At 65.8% G+C, this 16,677-nt stretch overlaps 1 protein-coding gene and 1 long non-coding RNA gene across 2 annotated transcripts; both read right to left on the bottom strand.

Moving 5' to 3' along the window:
- Positions 1-430: 430 nt before the first annotated feature.
- On the bottom strand, positions 431-12,287 carry LOC135271861 (collagen alpha-1(VI) chain-like). The gene is made up of 18 exons (XM_064369880.1): positions 12,123-12,287; positions 11,883-11,945; positions 10,558-10,620; positions 7,046-7,108; positions 6,767-6,829; positions 6,407-6,457; positions 6,164-6,199; positions 5,224-5,286; positions 4,966-5,031; positions 4,596-4,631; positions 4,175-4,211; positions 3,880-3,888; positions 3,076-3,209; positions 2,500-2,609; positions 2,127-2,310; positions 1,819-2,002; positions 1,589-1,618; positions 431-1,262 (listed from the first exon to the last, which is right to left on the bottom strand). Exons 1-18 carry the CDS (start codon positions 12,285-12,287, stop codon positions 640-642), a joined length of 1,980 nt encoding a protein of 659 aa, XP_064225950.1. The 3' UTR covers positions 431-639.
- A 34-nt stretch (positions 12,288-12,321) lies between these two features.
- On the bottom strand, positions 12,322-12,770 carry LOC135271849 (uncharacterized). The gene is made up of 3 exons (XR_010339980.1): positions 12,612-12,770; positions 12,464-12,517; positions 12,322-12,375 (listed from the first exon to the last, which is right to left on the bottom strand). It is a non-coding gene; the product is annotated as an uncharacterized LOC135271849 (long non-coding RNA).
- Between the last annotated feature and the right edge of the window lie 3,907 nt (positions 12,771-16,677).

The raw sequence follows: 16,677 nt of genomic DNA, 5'->3' as shown, positions 1-16,677 counted from the left end.
ATCTTGAGGGTCTTGAGTGCAGCCACCGCCCCTGCGAGTGCTCTCTGAGTCGGGGTCAGTGCTGGTCAGCAGCAGCCCCCAGGGCTGTGGGGCTGAGGTCCAGGCTGGTCCCCCGGACCCTCAGGAGACAGGGCTGAGCGGCTGAGATCTGTGTCCACAACAGTCCCCTGACCTTGGTTTCCCAAAACGAGACAGAGTCCAGTGCTGCCATGAGCTGAGAGGAGGAGCTTGCTTTGACTTTACGTGTAAAGTAAATGTTAGGTGAGGAATTCTGGGTTGGTGGGAAAAGCCAGCTATGGGGACAGAGGAGAGGGAGGCACGTGTGGCACAGGCTGAGAGGGCGTCTGGCTCAGGCAGGTGGGAGGCAGCACAGATGCGCAGGGAAGGAGCGGGCGGGCAGGAGGCAGGGAGGGTGGGAGAGCCGGGGCGAGGAGCCCAGGCAGACGCCAGCGCAGGGCTGAGCCTCGGAGGGCGCTGTGGGAAGTGGGCAGCCGTGCTGCATCCTGGCTTTCCAAGCTGTTCCTTCAAAACAAATCTAGTGAATCAGGCGGGTGGGGAAAATTCGCCTCCCATTTAACTCTGTTTAAGGATGGGTGGGGAGGGGTGGGAGGACAGGGTCTGGGCCGGCCTGCGGGCGGGCTAGCCCAGCGCCACCTTCCTGGAGACCGTCTGGTGGAAGACGCCGCGGAGCAGGGCCTGGTAGCTGGGGACCCGGAACAGGTGTCGCTCGCCATAGGCCACGTCGTACTCGGCTGTCTTGCCTGTGACCAGGACGCGGATGTGGGGCTCGTTCACCTGGCTGCCCACAACCACCACAAAGATCTCCACGCCTGCCCGCTGGGCCTCCTGCACTGCCTTCTCGATGGCCGCGGGCGTGGCGCCCTGCGAGTTGCCGTCCGAGAAGAGCAGCAGTCTCTTCTTGGCAGCGCCGGATGAGGCCTCACGGTAGAAGCGGGTCACGTAGGCCAGGGCATCGTTGACGTCGGTGGCATCGTTGAAGAAGTCCATGGCGTCGACACTGCTGGCCAGGACCGTGTAGTTCTGCAGGAACTGCACTGACGCCCGCTCCGGCCGCTGCTGGCCCGTGCCGCTGTACTGCACCACCGCCACCCGCACGTCATGGGCCGGGTCCGTCCTGCCCGCCTCGAGGAAGCGCTCAGCCAGCCGCTTGGTGAAGTGCTTGGTGGTGTCAAAGTTGTGGCTGCCCACGCTGGCCGAGCCGTCCAGCAGGATGGTGATGTCAGCCGGGGAGGAGAACGTGACTGAGGGCAGGGCGGGCAGCATTAGCGTGAGGCCCAGGATGCAGCCGTGGGGGGCTGGCCGGCCGGCCGAAGGGAGTCCAAGCTCCCCAGAGGGCACCATGTGTGGTGCTCACCCACTCTCCTCCCTCGGCCCCCTCCTCCCGGGACCCCCTCCTCAGGAGAACCCTCCTTCTGGAGCCCCCTCCTGCTGGGGCACCCTTCTTCCAGAGCCCCCTCTTATCAGAGCCCCCCCCAAAGCCTCTCCTCCCAGAGCCCCCACCCCAGCCACGGCACTCTCCTCCCCATGCACCCTCCTCCCCATGCACCCTGGCCACTGAGGTACTCACTGGGACAGGTATAATCTGGACACTTCTTGTCTGCAAAAGAGAAAAGCCGTGTAGCATGAGCCCGCTGCCCCACCTGTAACCCCGCAAGATGTCCCAGAACCTTGACGGCCAAGCACAGGTGTGGCCATGCCCCGGAGGTCACAGGGCTGTCCCACACAGGCCCCCGAGCTGGGGGGGGCCTCTGTGTGGGACAGAGCTCGCTGCTCCTGCCCTGGGCATCCTGTGCGCACCTATGCAGATCTGGGCCGTGACATTCTTCAGGAAGGCGTCCTCCAGCAGCTCTGCGTAGTTCTCCTTGACCAGCGAGATGCCGGGCCTGCCCTGGGAGGGTGCCAGGCCTTGGCAGGAAATGACGTTGAGCTGGTCGGAGCCCGGGACAAAGTCAAACATGTCCTTGATGCCCACGGAGACCACCTGCGGGGACAGACAGTGTCAGTGTGGCACACCCGCTCTGCCCTCCTCACCCTGGCGAGAAGGCCACCCTGGCTTGCAGGGTGCCCAAGGTGGGGCAGGTGCAGCCTTGTGGCGGCCACCCCACCTGGATGCCTGGGCCGCAGAGCACGTTGAGTGGCGTGGTGTCCCTCTGGGTGTCGGAGCGCCCGTCCGTGATGACGAGGGCAATGCGGCTGTGCGGGCTGGGTGGCAGCAGCTGGTCCCGCGTGTACTGCAGCGACTCTCCCGTGAAGGTGCCGCCCGCCATCCACTGCAGGCTCTTGATGGCTCTGGACAGTGAGGGGCTTGTGGGGCCCAGCCCTGCCGCGGCACCAAGCCCACCTGGGATCGGGTCAGGACCCAGCCTCCCCAGGGATGGGCCGGCCCGCCTTGCAGCCAGGGGTTGGGGTGAGGGGTGAGGGGTGAGGGGTGGGAGGGCCCTTGGAGATGCCACACTCCTGGCCACGTGGAGCACTCACTCCTTGAGCTCCTGCATGTTCCGGATACCAGGGCTGCGCAGGCTCACGTGCTCCTGCATCTGGCTGTGGCTGTACTGCACCACGCCCGCAGACGACTGCCCCGGCTCGAACTGCGGAACAGGCACAGGGTCAGCACGGGGCTTGCCCCAGGCCCGCACAAGCCTCCCTCGGGTGTCTCTGTTGGCCGTGGGTGCCCAGAGGGTGGCACGGGCCCCGGGACCTGGGTCCCCTGCAAACCAATCCTCCTTGGTGGATGAACCCCACTCCTGGGTTCCGTCCACGAGGGACAAGCCCTGAAGCCACCCCCAGGACTCAGGACCCGGGACTGCAGCCCCTCAAGGAGGGGAGGGGTGCTGTCTCTCATCCGAGGCACCTGTGTGGAGTGTGCCAGCCTTGCCAGATGGAGCTGGAGGCCTGGACAGGCTGGCGCCTGCCTGGCATCCCCGTCACGAGCAGGGCAGTCACAGGGATGGATGCAGCTGCTCGTGGGGCTGGGGTCTGGCCCTGGCAGGGCCGGATGGCAGGGCCCGGGTGCGCCTGGGCTTGGTGGAGCTGGACAGGGTGAGGCCGCCTCACCTTGACCAGCTCGTCCCGGCTCAGTCGGTCGATGACCTTGACCACGAAGTCCTTGGCGATCTCGAAGTTCTGCAGGCCGATGCTCTCTGAGCTGTCCAGCACGAAGAGGAGGTCGATGGGGCCGCACTTGCATTCTGCAGGCAGGGAAGGTGTCAGCAGAGCACGCCCCACCCCTCCACGGCCCAGGCCCCGCCCCCACCACCCAGGCCCCGCCCATCCACCACCCAGGGCCTGCCCCTCCACCACACAGGGCCCACCCCTCCATGGCCCAGGCCACGCCCCCACCACCCAGGCCCCGCCCCTCCACTGCCCAGGCCCCACCCTTCCACTGCTCTGGCCCCTCCCCTCCACCGCCCAGGCCCCTCCTTGGCTGCCATGTCCTCCCCTGACATGGTGGGGTCCTGTCTGGCTTGGCCCAGGATGAGCCCACCCCTCCCATGGCCCCTCCATCTGGTGGGCTGGTCAGGGCTGGCCTCCCTTGGCCAGGCTGGGCGTGGGGCCTGTGGGCCAGAACGATGGCGCAGGGTTATTTATTTAACTCTCCTGGTTAAATAATATATTTAAATAATAATATATTATTAAATAACCGCTCCTGGTTGTTTCAGTTAAGGGCAAAAGATGACGAGGCCCAGCCCAGCACCCAGGACCCTGCTGGCTTGGAGCAGGCCCCGGGGGGGTGGGCAGGTGCAGGGAGCCACAGGCGGGGACCAGGGCGCCACTCGCTATCCTGTGACATGCGCGGACCCAGGCCTCGCTCCCCGCCCCCGGGAACCATTCTCTCAGGAGGCAGAGCACGGGTCTCACCACAGCAAGCTGAGAAGAGAGAGTCAGTTAGACCAGTCAGGGCCGCGTCCCGGCGTCAGGGAGACTCCTGCTCTCGGGGCGGCCTCCCCGCCTCCCCGGCCGCCCTCCCTGCCGGACGCCAAGGGCTCTCAGCCTGTGCGGGGCCCGGGGTCTGGGGGTGCTTTGGAGGCCGGTAGGGGCCGGCCGAGGAGCCTCCTCAGTCAAGGCTGTGCGCTGAGACCCTCCTAAGAGTGGAACCGGCTGCGCTGGCGCCCTGCTCTCCATAAGGACAGTTTCTCCAAGGCGAGATACTCACAGCACATTTTCATGATGATGTCCAAAATCTCGCACTCCTGGGAGGGAGAAGTGAGGGTACTGAGGCCATGGACGGCCCCTCCCAGCGGGGGCTGCCGGGTCTCCAGGTCACCCTCCCGGGGCCCCCATAGGGCTGGGTTTGGGCAGGGGGTTCTTTGCAGGTGTGCCCGGCTCTGCCCACTACCTGCTACTGGGCTGGACCCTGACATGGTCACGAAGCAGCACCATTATGGGTCCCCTCACGGTCCTCACGGGTCCCCCATGGCTGTCACGTGTCCCCCCGACCTGGTACCAGCTCTTCTTCCACAACCCACCCCCACCTGCAAGCAGTGTCGGCAGGAGCTTCCACGGACAGGACCCACACCCCAAGGGACAGAGGTCGAAGTGGTCACCCCCAGCGATGTTCACAGAGCCCCACTTACGTCCGGCCCAGGTGGTCCTGGATGTCCTGGGGGCCCCTGTCCAAGAAATGGAGAAGAGGAGCTCTGAGGGTGAGGTGCCTACTGCACAAGCCCGCCCCCACCCCGTCCCCTCCCTGCCCGCCCCCTGTCTCCCCATGAGGGTTCTGTGAGGGCAGTTGACACTTCGCACACTAGTGGTCTAGGCGGGGCCCCATCCTGAGGACTCACTGTCTCCCTGGCCACCACCCCACCCTGCCGACTGGCACCTCCCACCCACCAAAGCCCTATCCTCTGAGATGATGTGCTCCCCAAAATTCCCTCCTGCTGCCTCCCACTCTCCCAACCTCTTCCAGCGTTCCCGAGCCCCAGCACCCAGGTCCCAACCACCCACCTGGGGGCCCTCGGGGCCGCGGTACCCCTTCGCGCCTTTGACTCCTCGGGGTGCAATGTCGTTGTTCTGGAAGAAAACCGTGTTGTCTCAACAGACCATGGACCGTCTGGTCATCTGTGCACTGGCCCAGTCCACAGAGCGTCCAGCAGCTGGGCCCATGCAGCACCCCCCGGCTGTGCCCATCCACTGCCCTCCGAGGGCCACCCCTCTGTGGCCCAGGCTGCCTCAGGGCTGGTCCCGCTCCTCATCCACACTTACATCATCTCCAGGGTCCCCGGCTTCCCCCTCATCCCCCTTGAGGCCTGGGTAGCCTTTTGTACCCTGCAGGAACAGGAGAGTACTTGGGTTAACAAGGGTTTTATTTTCTTTTTAGGAAGCCAAAATTTTAAAAGGAAAAAGAAAAAGATAAGGCAGGCACTCTTCGCCCTCTTCCTCCCTCCTTTTCCCCACACTCTTCCCCCACCTTCCCCCACTCTCTTCCCCCTCCCCCCACACTCTTCCCCCACTCTCTTCCCCCTCCCTTCTCCCACTCTCTTCCCCCTCCTTCCCCCACTCTCTGCCCCCTCCCTTCCCCCTCTCTGCCCCCTCCCTTCCCCCACTCTCTGCCCCCTCCCTTCCCCCACTTTCTTCCCCCTCCCTTCCCACCTCTCTTCCCCCTCCCTTCCCCACTCTCTTCCCCCACTCTCTTCCCCCTCCCTTCCCCCACACTCTTCCCCCTCCCTTCACCCACTCTCTTCCCCTCCCTTCACCCACTCTCTTCCCCCTCCCTTCCCCCACTCTCTTCCCCCTCCCTTCCCCCACTCTCTTCCCCCTCCCTTCACCCACTCTCTTCCCCCTCCTTTCACCCACTCTCTTCCCCTCCTTTCACTCACTCTCTTCCCCCTCCCCTCCCCCACTCTCTTCCCCCTCCCTTCCCCCACTCTCTTCCCCCACACTTTCCCCCTCCACCAGGGCAGTGTGGGGCTCCCACAGGCGGCACCCCGGTGGGAGCCTCGCCGGCCTTGGCCACCAGCCTGGGCTTCCTCTGGAGCCGATGCCAGCCGGGGCCGTGACCACAGACAGTGGGGCAGCCGTGGGTGCCTGTGTACCCTGTATCTTTGTTCAGGAGCCCTTCTGCACCTGTATGTTCACATGTGTGTGTCCCTATGACTGTGAAGTGTATGTGCCCACAGCCAGACGGGGGAGAAGGTGTACTCACGTTTATCCCAGGAGGATCCCTGTTGCCCGGATACCCCTGTCACAGAAAAGCATGGCAGTGATGCTGTGTTCTGATTCGAGAGGGGAGGCCGTGAAGGGGGCACATTGGAAGGGCCTGAGATTGGCAGAATCCATCATAGAATTCCTAGGCCAACCCACCCACCCAAGACTGCCCAGCCCACCGAAGAGGGCACCGGAGGCGGCTTGGGGCATGTCCCTGTGGGCTCAGCGCCTGGGCACTTACGGGGAAGCCAGGGAAGCCCTCCGTGCCATTTCCAGGGGGGCCGTCTTCACCCTAGGGGAGCAGAGGAGCTGTCACCGAGCGAATCACCAGGCCTGGGGTACCAGCAGCACCTGCAGGCAGGGCGCCTGTCGGCCCGGAAGCCAGCTCCCTCCCCTGGAACCGCCCGCACTGCTGTTCCCCATGGACCCTGGGACCTGGATCTCCAGGCAGGAGGGGCCCTTCGAAGCTGCCTCTGGCTCTGCTGCCGACTGTGGCCAGGAGCCAGTGATGCTGGGGTGCTCCCAGCCCAGTCAGGGGACCCCAGGTAGCTCCACGGTGCGGGGCTGGGGCTCCCCAGGGCCCGAGCTGTTGGACACTCACCCTCTCACCCATCAGCCCGGGGTCTCCGGGGGCCCCGGCAGGTCCTGGCGCTCCTCTGGCGCCCTGAGGGGGAAGAGGGAGGCATGAGGGGAGCAGGCTGAGACGTGGTGACCCTGGAGGGAAGCAGGACCCTCCTGGGGCCGGGAGAGGACCCAACGGGAGCCAGGACACCCAGCGCCATGGAGTCCCCAGAGGGCGTGGGGCCAGCACCAGGCAGAGTGGCTTCTGGGACCCTCAGGTCCCCCTGGTGGGCATGGGTGGGTGGGGAGTGGGTCTCACCTCGGACCCTGGGGGGCCCTCATCTCCTCGGTAGCCTTTAGGTCCAACGGGGCCGGCCTCACCCTGTAGAGAGACAGATGTGGCATGTGGGACACAGGCCTCACCTAGCCTCAGGCCCGGCCACCCCTGACCCTGAACTGAGGGCCTCAGGCTATGAGGCATCAGGGTCCCCAGGCTCAGGCCCTGGTCCTGTCAGCACAGGGGGAGCCAGGCCCACCCCTACAAGCGTTGAAGCTTCTCCCAGGTGACTTCTGTGGGCACCCGGCTGGTGGGGTGAGGCTGCTGATCCCCAGGCTGCAGACCACCTGCCCCTCCTGTCCCCCCATAGTGGCCCCAGCCTGCACCCCCTCACAGCCCTCTCTGGGCTCGGCCTGGTCCCCGAGGCCCTTTCCCCCGACAGGACCCTCTGTGGGCTGAGCCTGGACACCACTGGCCCTGCCCCCACCTGCACTTGAGGCCACCTGCTGGGCTTCACTGCGTCCCCACATCCCGCGAGGACCCGCTGTGAGGTCCATTTCCGGAGCTGGCCCCAGACCCCACCCTCGAGGGCCTTTCCGAGTTGAGCCCAGGGGCCCCAAGCACTTCCCAGCGTGGGCGTGAGAAGGGAGTGGTGTACACGCGGCCGCTGGCCACTGGCCCTGCAAGACCCACCATGAGCTGGTCGCACGCCTGTCCCTGGGCCTGTGGTTGGGCTGATGCTTCCCAATGGGGCCTTTCCTGGTGGTTCCGTCTCAAAGGTTTACAGCTTCCCACTACCTGAGCGGCCCACTCTCCAGCCTGACCCGTGACTCCACCAGGCAGGCATCTAGTGTACTGTATAGTTGGCATCTGGTGTACCGCTCTCCTTACCTCGACTATGCAAGCACCCAGCCCTGGCCGTGAGGCCCCTGCACCCCGTGTGCACCCAGCCCTGGCCGTGAGGCCCCTGCACCCCGCGTGCACCCAGCCCTGGCCGTGAGGCCCCTGTACCCCACGTGCACCCAGCCCTGGCCGTGAGGCCCCTGCACCCCGCGTGCACCCAGCCCTGGCCTTGAGGCCCCTGCACCCCGCGTGCACCCAGCCCTGGCCGTGAGGCCCCTGCACCCCGCGTGCACCCAGCCCTGGCCGTGAGGCCCCTGAACCCCGCGTGCACCCAGCCCTGGCCGTGAGGCCCCTGCACCCCGCGTGCACCCAGCCCTGGCCGTGAGGCCCCTGCACCCCGCGTGCACCCAGCACTGGCCGTGAGGCCCCTGTACCCCGCGTGCACCCAGCCCTGGCCGTGAGGCCCCTGTACCCCGCGTGCACCCAGCCCTGGCCTTGAGGCCCCTGCACCCCGCGTGCACCCAGCCCTGGCCGTGAGGCCCCTGTACCCCGCGTGCACCCAGCCCTGGCCGTGAGGCCCCTGTACCCCGCGTGCACCCAGCCCTGGCCTTGAGGCCCCTGCAACCCGCGTGACCATGTCCTGCAGCGTCAGGATTGCACATTTAACTGGGGACTTTGCACACGGGCCTCAAGGAAGCCCAGAACTCACCAAACTTGGGGTTCACAGGGCTTAGTCTGGTACCCTGACACCCTGCCTTGGGAACGTGAGCAGGGGGGCAGGAGGGAGGATGGAAAGGAGGGTATCCTGGGCCAGGTGAGTGGGAGGCGGGAGGCCTGGACCTCACCAATGTACCCTGAAACACAGCACAGTCAGACCACGCCACAGGCACCAGGAGGAGAGCTGCAGCAGAGGCGGCTCCCGGGGGCAGCTCCCAGGACCAGCACTGAGGGCCCAGCCCCTTCTGGCGTCCACAGGTAGACGGGGGATGCAACCCCGTGCTGGGCTGCGTGGAGGGGAGGGGTAAGGCTGGCAAGGGCTGAGCAGGGAGAGTCCGGGAGGCCAGCCGGGAGCTCCAAAGCCACCTGTCCACACCCCCAGGCCCTGAAAGGCCCCAGGGAGGCTCCAGGTGAACATGCGCCTGCCTTGGCCAGACAACTGTGAGCAACGGGTCAGAGGGTGCCCCGGCCTCAGGCGTTGGGGGGAACTGCTCCCCAGATCCCTGGGCACCGGAGCAGCCAGCGCCCGTGCAGCCCGCCCCTCGGCACGGGAGGCTCCGGAGGCCCCGCAGCCGGCCGGCTTACAGGACCCTCTCCTACCACAGCTCTTGAAAGCTGCTTTGTTTTATCTTAGAGCGACTGCTAACTAGTCTGAAAACAGAAAGCAGGAAGGGTGTGGTCAGAATTCTCCAGGCAGGTCCCGGCCTCTGGACGTTCAGTCCCACTGAGACTTTTGCCTGTGGGCTTCCTGCTGCCAAGGTCCTGAGCAGCCGCCGAGCCTGAAACACAGCCCCACACCACCTGCTCTCCATAGCCTGCCACTGGCCGCTCGGCCACTTCCACTCACGGTGGCCTGCACTCGGCCCTGTCCTGGGGTGACCACACAGCAGGTCAGCCTCGGGCGGACAGTGGCCGGAGCTCAAAGGGCAGAGAGGATCAGAGGCTGCGGCCGCGCACGTCCCCAGGAAGGTGCCAGGAGCCCTTTCTGCCCCTGCCACGAGGGGCACGCAGGACCAGGCGGACGAACGGCCCAGACCCTGCCTGCCAAGCCCTGCCGGGTGCTAATCCGTGACTCAGGTATTTTCAACAGCTGTGTAACAGCTACTGGCATCACAAAAGCACGATTTCACCTTGTGCACAGAAACACAGGGGCCTTGCACTGGGACAGCCGCTCCCACTTCCCTGGGTCTTAGGCCCTGTCTTGCTAAAGTGACCAGCGGCTGAGACAGCGGCCATGTCTGGGGTCTGGCCTTGTGCTCGGTGGGTGGGCAGCTGCCCACGTGGGGCCGTAAGGTCAATTCCTCCACAGAAGCAGACAAGCTTGGAGAGCACAGACTTGGGTGTGACCGCGTGGAGGCCTTCCTGTCCATGAGGGAGAGCGAGCCCCCGGACGAGGCAGAAAGGGCCCAGCCCGGCCTGCAGGCAGCAGCATAGTGCGGACACCATCACGGCCGTCTCCAGAAGCGGGAAGAGACAGAAGGCCTTGAGCCGTGCACAGCGATTCCAGAGGCTCAGAGAGGGGAATTTAGCATGAGGTGAAAGTGCATTTTCATCCCTGTACCCTGGAATTCTGGAACCTTCCATAGGCTCACAATCCCCAGTCTCCCTCCAGCCACAGCCATGCCTGGCTCCTGACCCAGAAACAAATGCTGACCAAGCCCCCACAGTGTCTCCCAGGGGATCAAGCACCTCTTCCCCACTGTGAGGCGCCCTTGCTCCAGACGGGGTCCCCAGACGGTGCTCCTCCACCTGGGACTGAGCATCTGAGGGTCGGTCCCCTGGGCGCTGAGCCTGCACTCACCAATCCACACCCAGCCCAGCCCAGGCTGCGCCTCGCCTCCCTGCAGCCGGCTCCCACGCAGGGACACCCCGAGGTCTACGGGAAGGCAGACGCCCTCAAATGTAAATGAGTCCCCAGTGCGTGAGCTGCTGGGACGTATCTACCCCCAAGACCCAAATGGGCCCACACCCTGCAACCCCACAGGGCTTCCTACCGGGTCTCCGGGGATACCAACGGGCCCTTCTCGTCCCTGGTCGCCTTGCGGGCCAGCTTCACCCTGGGGACGAACAAGCCGTGAGTATGGGGCTGGGCCATCCTTGGGGAGGACAGCTGCCTGGGCACACTGGGAGCCGGAGTGTGGGGTCCACGGTGGGCAATGGGTGGCTCCGGCCTTCCCTCCCGCACAGCCCCTTCCCAGCCTTGCCAAGCGTTTCCTTGGCTCACGTGCGTGGTTATCTGTGTGGCTGCCAGCGTGGCTGGCTGTCTCCATTCAGGAGGCCGCAGCTCCTCCTGGGCCCCAGAGGCCACCCTGCCTGCACCCCAGCTTCTCCAGAGAGCTCTGCTGACCTGGAAAGTCTCTGTAGCCACAGACCCGTGGCCTGCTGGGAAACCAGAGCCCCAGCCCTTCCTCTGGGCTCTGCCTGGCCCTCCGTCTCATTTCCTGATCTCAGAGGGGTGGGCTTAGAAGGCGGTCTGAGTCACTAAGTCACATGACCCCTGCTTTGACGTACCCCTAAACCCCCATGGGGGCTGTGTGCTTCTGGGAGCTCCCAAGGAGGGGTTCAGAAAGCCCTCATCTCCCAGTGGGCCAAATCCCTGTCCCTCTGCGGAGGCCCTGGCCGTAGCTCAGCTCCCCGGCCCTGCTGGAGCCCTGGCCAACTGTCACGGCGCACGGGAGCTGCGTGTCCTGAGGCCTGGCAGCTCAGCTGGGCACACGGGGCATTCTCTCCTCCTCACTCTGCCTGCCAGGCCCTCACTGTCCCTGAGCCGGGTGGGACTGAGACACACCAAGTCTGCCAGCTGCCACGCCCCAGGACATGTCACAGGACGGAGAAAGGCCAGGCGCTTCTGCACCCCTAGGCTGGGCTGTGGGGTGGCCTATCGAGGCCCACGGCCCATGGAGCTGAAGGTGGGAGGTGGCCCCTGGGGCTGCCAGCATCTCGGCTCTGGGGCAAGGCGTCTCTGTCAATACTCCCCAAGCAGATGCCCTGCTGGCCTGGTTTCCCATCTGGGGTTCTGACTCAACTTCCTCATTCTGGCAATTTTAACAAAGGAAAATTATTCCAAAGAAGAACCCAAGCTCAGATGCAGAAATGTGGACGCGGCCTGGTGGGAAGGTGGGCACCGGGCCCGGAGGGCAGCACCTTCACACCAACCCAGCATCAGGCTTCGGGGGCTGCCCTCCGGATGGTGTGGCAACGGGTTGGCCGAGTCTGGGTGCCACGGGGACTTTGTGGCACATCCTGTGGCTCTGAAGGCCTGACCCGGCCACAGCATCTGCTGACCCGTGGGGTCCCAGGTCCAAGAACTGTGACTCACAGGGTCTCCTCTTGGTCCCCGCGTGCCTGGGGTCCCCCGTGGTCCTCTCTCTCCAGGGCTGCCCTGAGTGGAGAGACGTGGAGGGGAGAAGCTTCAGCTATTGGAACTCACGCCTGGCTGGGGTGGGGCTGGAGGCCTGGCCCAGGTGACTCCCTCAGCAGGACCCCTGGGACGGGCCGTCCCTCCACCTCATGCCCCCTGGTTCCAGAGGCCGGAGTCTCCCTGTCCCCCAGGTCCCACCCGCTCCGAGACCGTGGGAAGGGCCAAGCAAGCCGTGCTCTCCACAGAACGAAAACCCGCCGGAGAGCGGAGGTATCCTGGACGCGCAGGTGAAAGCCCACTTGGCTTGGACCAGAGCGCTGTGGATCTCAGCGCTGGGAGGACCGACTGGGCCGTGGAGGCCATGCCCACAGCGACATGGTGAGGCCAACCGCACAGGCCGCCCTGCCCCACTCACCCGCTCCCCGGGGGCACCATCAGGTCCCGGGTTCCCCTGGGAGGAAGAGGAAGAAATGCCGGTGTTAGGCTGGCGCACCCCTGCGTTTGGTCTCAGGGCTGTGGAGAGACCCCGGGGAACTCACCTCATCGCCCGCCTCTCCTTTCTCTCCTGGGGGACCAGGCTCTCCTGGCTCGCCCTGTGGGAGACAGGGGTAGGATGGCGGCTCCATCTCCCGAACCCTCCCTGGGGGTTCGAACCCCCCCATCCGCGGGGGCCGTGCACATCCTCACCAGGTCTCCAGGTGGCCCTGAGCTCCCGGGTCTCCCTGCCTCCCCGTCGGCTCCAGGCTCGCCCTGAAGAAAATGGGGGGTCACACGATCGTTCCAGTGGCACAGCACCCAGGGCCCTCACCCAGACTTCAGGCCGCTCTCGCTGACCAGCGGCTTCCCTGCTCTGGACCCCCCGGCACCCCCATCACCCAGACTTCAGGCTGCTCTCGCTGACCAGCGGCTTCCCTGCCCTGGGCCCCCCGGCACCCCCATCACCCAGACTTCAGGCCGCTCTCACTGACCAGTGGCTTCCCTGCCCTGGAGCCCCCGGCACCCCCAGCCACCACAGCCCTACACTAAAACCTCCTGGAAAGTTCCAACCTTGTTCCCCATGAGGCCCAGCTGAGGGCCAGCTTGTCTAAGGGGCAGGGCTTGGTTCCGCTAGAGAAGGCACAGCTTTGCCAGGCCGGGGAATTGGCAAACTCAAATCTAGGCCTGGAGGGTAATCTGGGAACGTAAAGATGAGATTTGGAAACTGCCTGCTGGGCACAGGAGCTCCTCGTGGGAGCACGTTTGGGGTGGGGTCAGCATTCACCCTCGTCTTCCCCAGCACCTCTGGTTTCATTGAAGAAACTCCGGAGAAAACACCAGCAACCACGAACTCGACTTTAAGTCAGACTACAAAGTTCCTTCTCACGCCTCATGCCCCCGCCCTCCTGCAGCCTTAAACGCCACCCTTGGCCTGTTCTGATTTCCGCATGAACTGGGCCGTTCTGGGCTGTGACCTGAAGGCTGCAGGGGACGCGGTGGGGTCCCATCTGTGCAGAGCCAGCAGCAGGTGTGGGGACCAATGGCAGAGGCCTGAAGAACGCTGGGCTGCAGGGAAGGGCCCGGCAGGAGCACCATGGCCGCTGTCCCCACGCTGGGCACTGTCCCTGCCACTGTCCCCACGCTGGGCACTGTCCCAGCCGCTGTCCCCACGTGGTCCCCTGTCCCCACCGCTGTACCCACGCTGGGCACTGCCCGTGCCGCTGTCCCCACGCAGTCCCCTGTCCCCGCAACTGTCCCCACACTGGGCACTGTCCCCATCGCTGTCCCCACGCAGTCACCTGTCCCTGCCACTGTCCCCATGATGGGCACTGTCCCCATGCTGGGCACTGTCCCCGCCTCTGTACCCACACTGGGCACTGTCCCCGCCGCTGTCCCCACGCAGTCCCCTGTCCCCACCGCTGTCAAGAGAACCAGGCCCTTGCCCCTGTCAAGAGACCCAGGCCCCCCGGAACCTGCCCGTATCCAGAGGCCCTGGATCCCGGGACCTACCCATGTCGAGTCCCAGGCCCCCAGGCACCTGTCCCTGTCCAGAGACCCAGGCCCCAGGCACCTACCCCCGTCGAGAGACCCAGGACCTGGCACCAGCCCCTGTCCAGAGACCCAGGCCCCCGGCACCTACCCCTGTTCAGAGACCCAGGCCCCACGGCACGTGCCCCTGTCGAGAGGCCCTGGACCCCGGCACCTGCCCCTGTCCAGAGGCCCAGGAACCCACACCTACCCTTGTCTAAAGACCCAGGTCCCCCAATACCTACCCCTGTCCAGAGGCACAGGACCGCAACACCTACCCCTGTTCAGGACCCCGCACCTACCCCTGTTCAGCGACCCAGGACCCCGACACCTAACCCTTTCCAGAGAACCAGGCCCCCAGCCCCTACCCTGTCCGGAGACCCAGGCCCCCGTCACCTACCTCTGTCCAGAGGCCCTGGATCCCGGCACCAATCCCCGTTCAGAGACCCAGGCCCCCGGCACCAGCCCCTGTCCAGAGACCCAGTACCCCCAGCACCTTTCCCTGTCCAGAGGCCCTGGAACCCGGCACCTACTGAGGCCCAGGCCCCCTGGCACCTGCCCCCGTCCAGAGACCAAGGACCCCAGGCACCTACCCGTCCAGAGACCCAGGCCCCCTGGCAACAACCACCGTTCAGAGACCTAGGCCCCCGGCACCTGCCCCTTCCAGAGACCCAGGCCCCCCAGCACCTACCCCTATACAGAGACCAAGGCACCTGCCCCTTCCAGAGACCCAGACCCCGCAGCACCTACCCCTATCCAAAGACCAAGGCGTCCCGGCACCTACACCTGTCCAGAGACCCAGGCCTCCGGCACTTACCCCTGTACAGAGACTCAGGACCCCGGCACCTACCCCTGTCCTGAGACCCGGGCCCCCGGCACCTCCCCTGTCCAGAGACTCAGGACCCCTGGCACCTACACCTGCCCAGAGACACCCGCCCCCATCAGCTACCCCTGTCCAGAGACTCAGGCACCCCGGCACCTAGCCCTGTCCAGAGGCCCTGGACCCCGGCATCTGCCCCTGTCCACAGACCCAGGCCTCCCGGCACCTACCCCTGTCCAGAGACCCAGGCTCCGGGCACCTACCCCTGTCCAGAGATTCAGGACCCCCGGCACCTACACCGGTCCAGAGACCCAGGCACGCCGGCATCTACCCTGTCCAGAGACCCAGGCCCTCCGGCACCTACCTCTGTCCAGAGACATAGGCGCCCCCGCATCTGCCCGTGTGAAAAGACCCATGCCCGCGGCACCTGAACATGTCCAGATGCCCTGGACCCTGGCCAGGGTACCCCTGTCCGGATACCCAGGCCCCCCGGCCCCTGTACCTGTCAAGAGACCCGGGCCCCCCGGCACCTACCCCTGTGCAGAGACCCAGGCCCCCCGGCACCTACCCCTGTCCAGAGACCCAGGCCCCCCGGCACCTACCACTATCCAGACACCCAGCCCCTCCGACACCTACCACTGTCCAGACACCCAGCCCCCCCGGCACCTTCCCCTGTCCACAGACCCAGGCCCCCCCGGCACCTGCCCCTGTACAGAGACCTAAACCCCGGCACCTGACCCTGTTCAGAGGCCCTGGACACCGGCACCTACCAAGGCCTAGGCCCCTCGGCATCTGCCCCTGTCGAAAGACCCCAACCCCCGGCAGCTGCCTCTGTCCAGAAGCCCAGGACCCCGCACCTACCCGTGTCCAGAGACCAAGGTCCCCCAACACCTACCCCTGTACAGAGGCCGAGGTCCCCCAACACCAACCCCTGTCCAGCACCCCGCACCTACCCATGTCCAGAGACCCAGGCCCCCAGGCACCTACCCCTGTCCAGAGACCCAGGCCCCCGGCACCTACCCTGTCCAGAGACCCAGGGCCCCCGGCACCTAGCCCTGTGCAGAGGCCCTGGACACCGGCACGTACCCCTGTCCAGAGACCCGGGCCCCCCGGGAACCTACCCCTGTCCCCAGACTCAGGCCAGCCAGCACTTATCCCTGTCCAGAGACCCAGGTGCCTCTGCATTTGCCCCTGTCAAGAGACCCAGGCCTCCCGGAACCTGCCCGTATCCAGAGGCCCTGGATCCCGGGACCTACCCATGTCGAGTCCCAGGCCCCCAGGCACCTGTCCCTGTCCAGAGACCCAGGCCCCAGGCACCTACCCCCGTTGAGAGACCCAGGCCCCCGGCACCAGCCCCTGTCCAGAGACCCAGGCCCCCGGCACCTACCCCTGTTCAGAGACCCAGGCCCCACGGCACGTGCCCCTGTCGAGAGGCCCTGGACCCCGGCACCTGCCCCTGTCCAGAGGCCCAGGACCCCACACCTACCCTTGTCTAAAGACCCAGGTCCCCCAATACCTACCCCTGTCCAGAGGCACAGGACCGCAACACCTACCCCTGTTCAGCGACCCAGGACCCCGACACCTAACCCTTTCCAGAGAACCAGGCCCGCAGCCCCTACCCTGTCCGGAGACACAGGCCCCCGTCACCTACCTCTGTCCAGAGGCCCTGGATCCCGGCACCTATCCCCATTCAGAGACCCAGGCCCCCGGAACCAGCCCCTGTCCAGAGACCCAGTCCCCCCAGCACCTTTCCCTGTCCAGAGGCCCTGGAATCCGGCACCTACCGAGGCCCAGGCCCCCTGGCACCTGCCCCCGTCCAGAGACCAAGGACCACTGGCACCTACCCGTCCAGAGACCCAGGCCCCCTGGCAACAACCACCGTTCAGAGACCTAGGCCCCCGGCACCTGCCCCTTCCAGAGACCCAGGCC

The sequence above is a fragment of the Aotus nancymaae genome, unplaced genomic scaffold (genome assembly GCF_030222135.1).
Source record: "Aotus nancymaae isolate 86718 unplaced genomic scaffold, 86718_ANA_hifiasm-v0.15.2.pri h1tg000094l, whole genome shotgun sequence".
Classification (NCBI taxonomy): domain Eukaryota; kingdom Metazoa; phylum Chordata; class Mammalia; order Primates; family Aotidae; genus Aotus; species Aotus nancymaae.
Note: the sequence above shows the minus strand (reverse complement) of the source record. Positions and strands in the feature narration are given on the sequence as shown.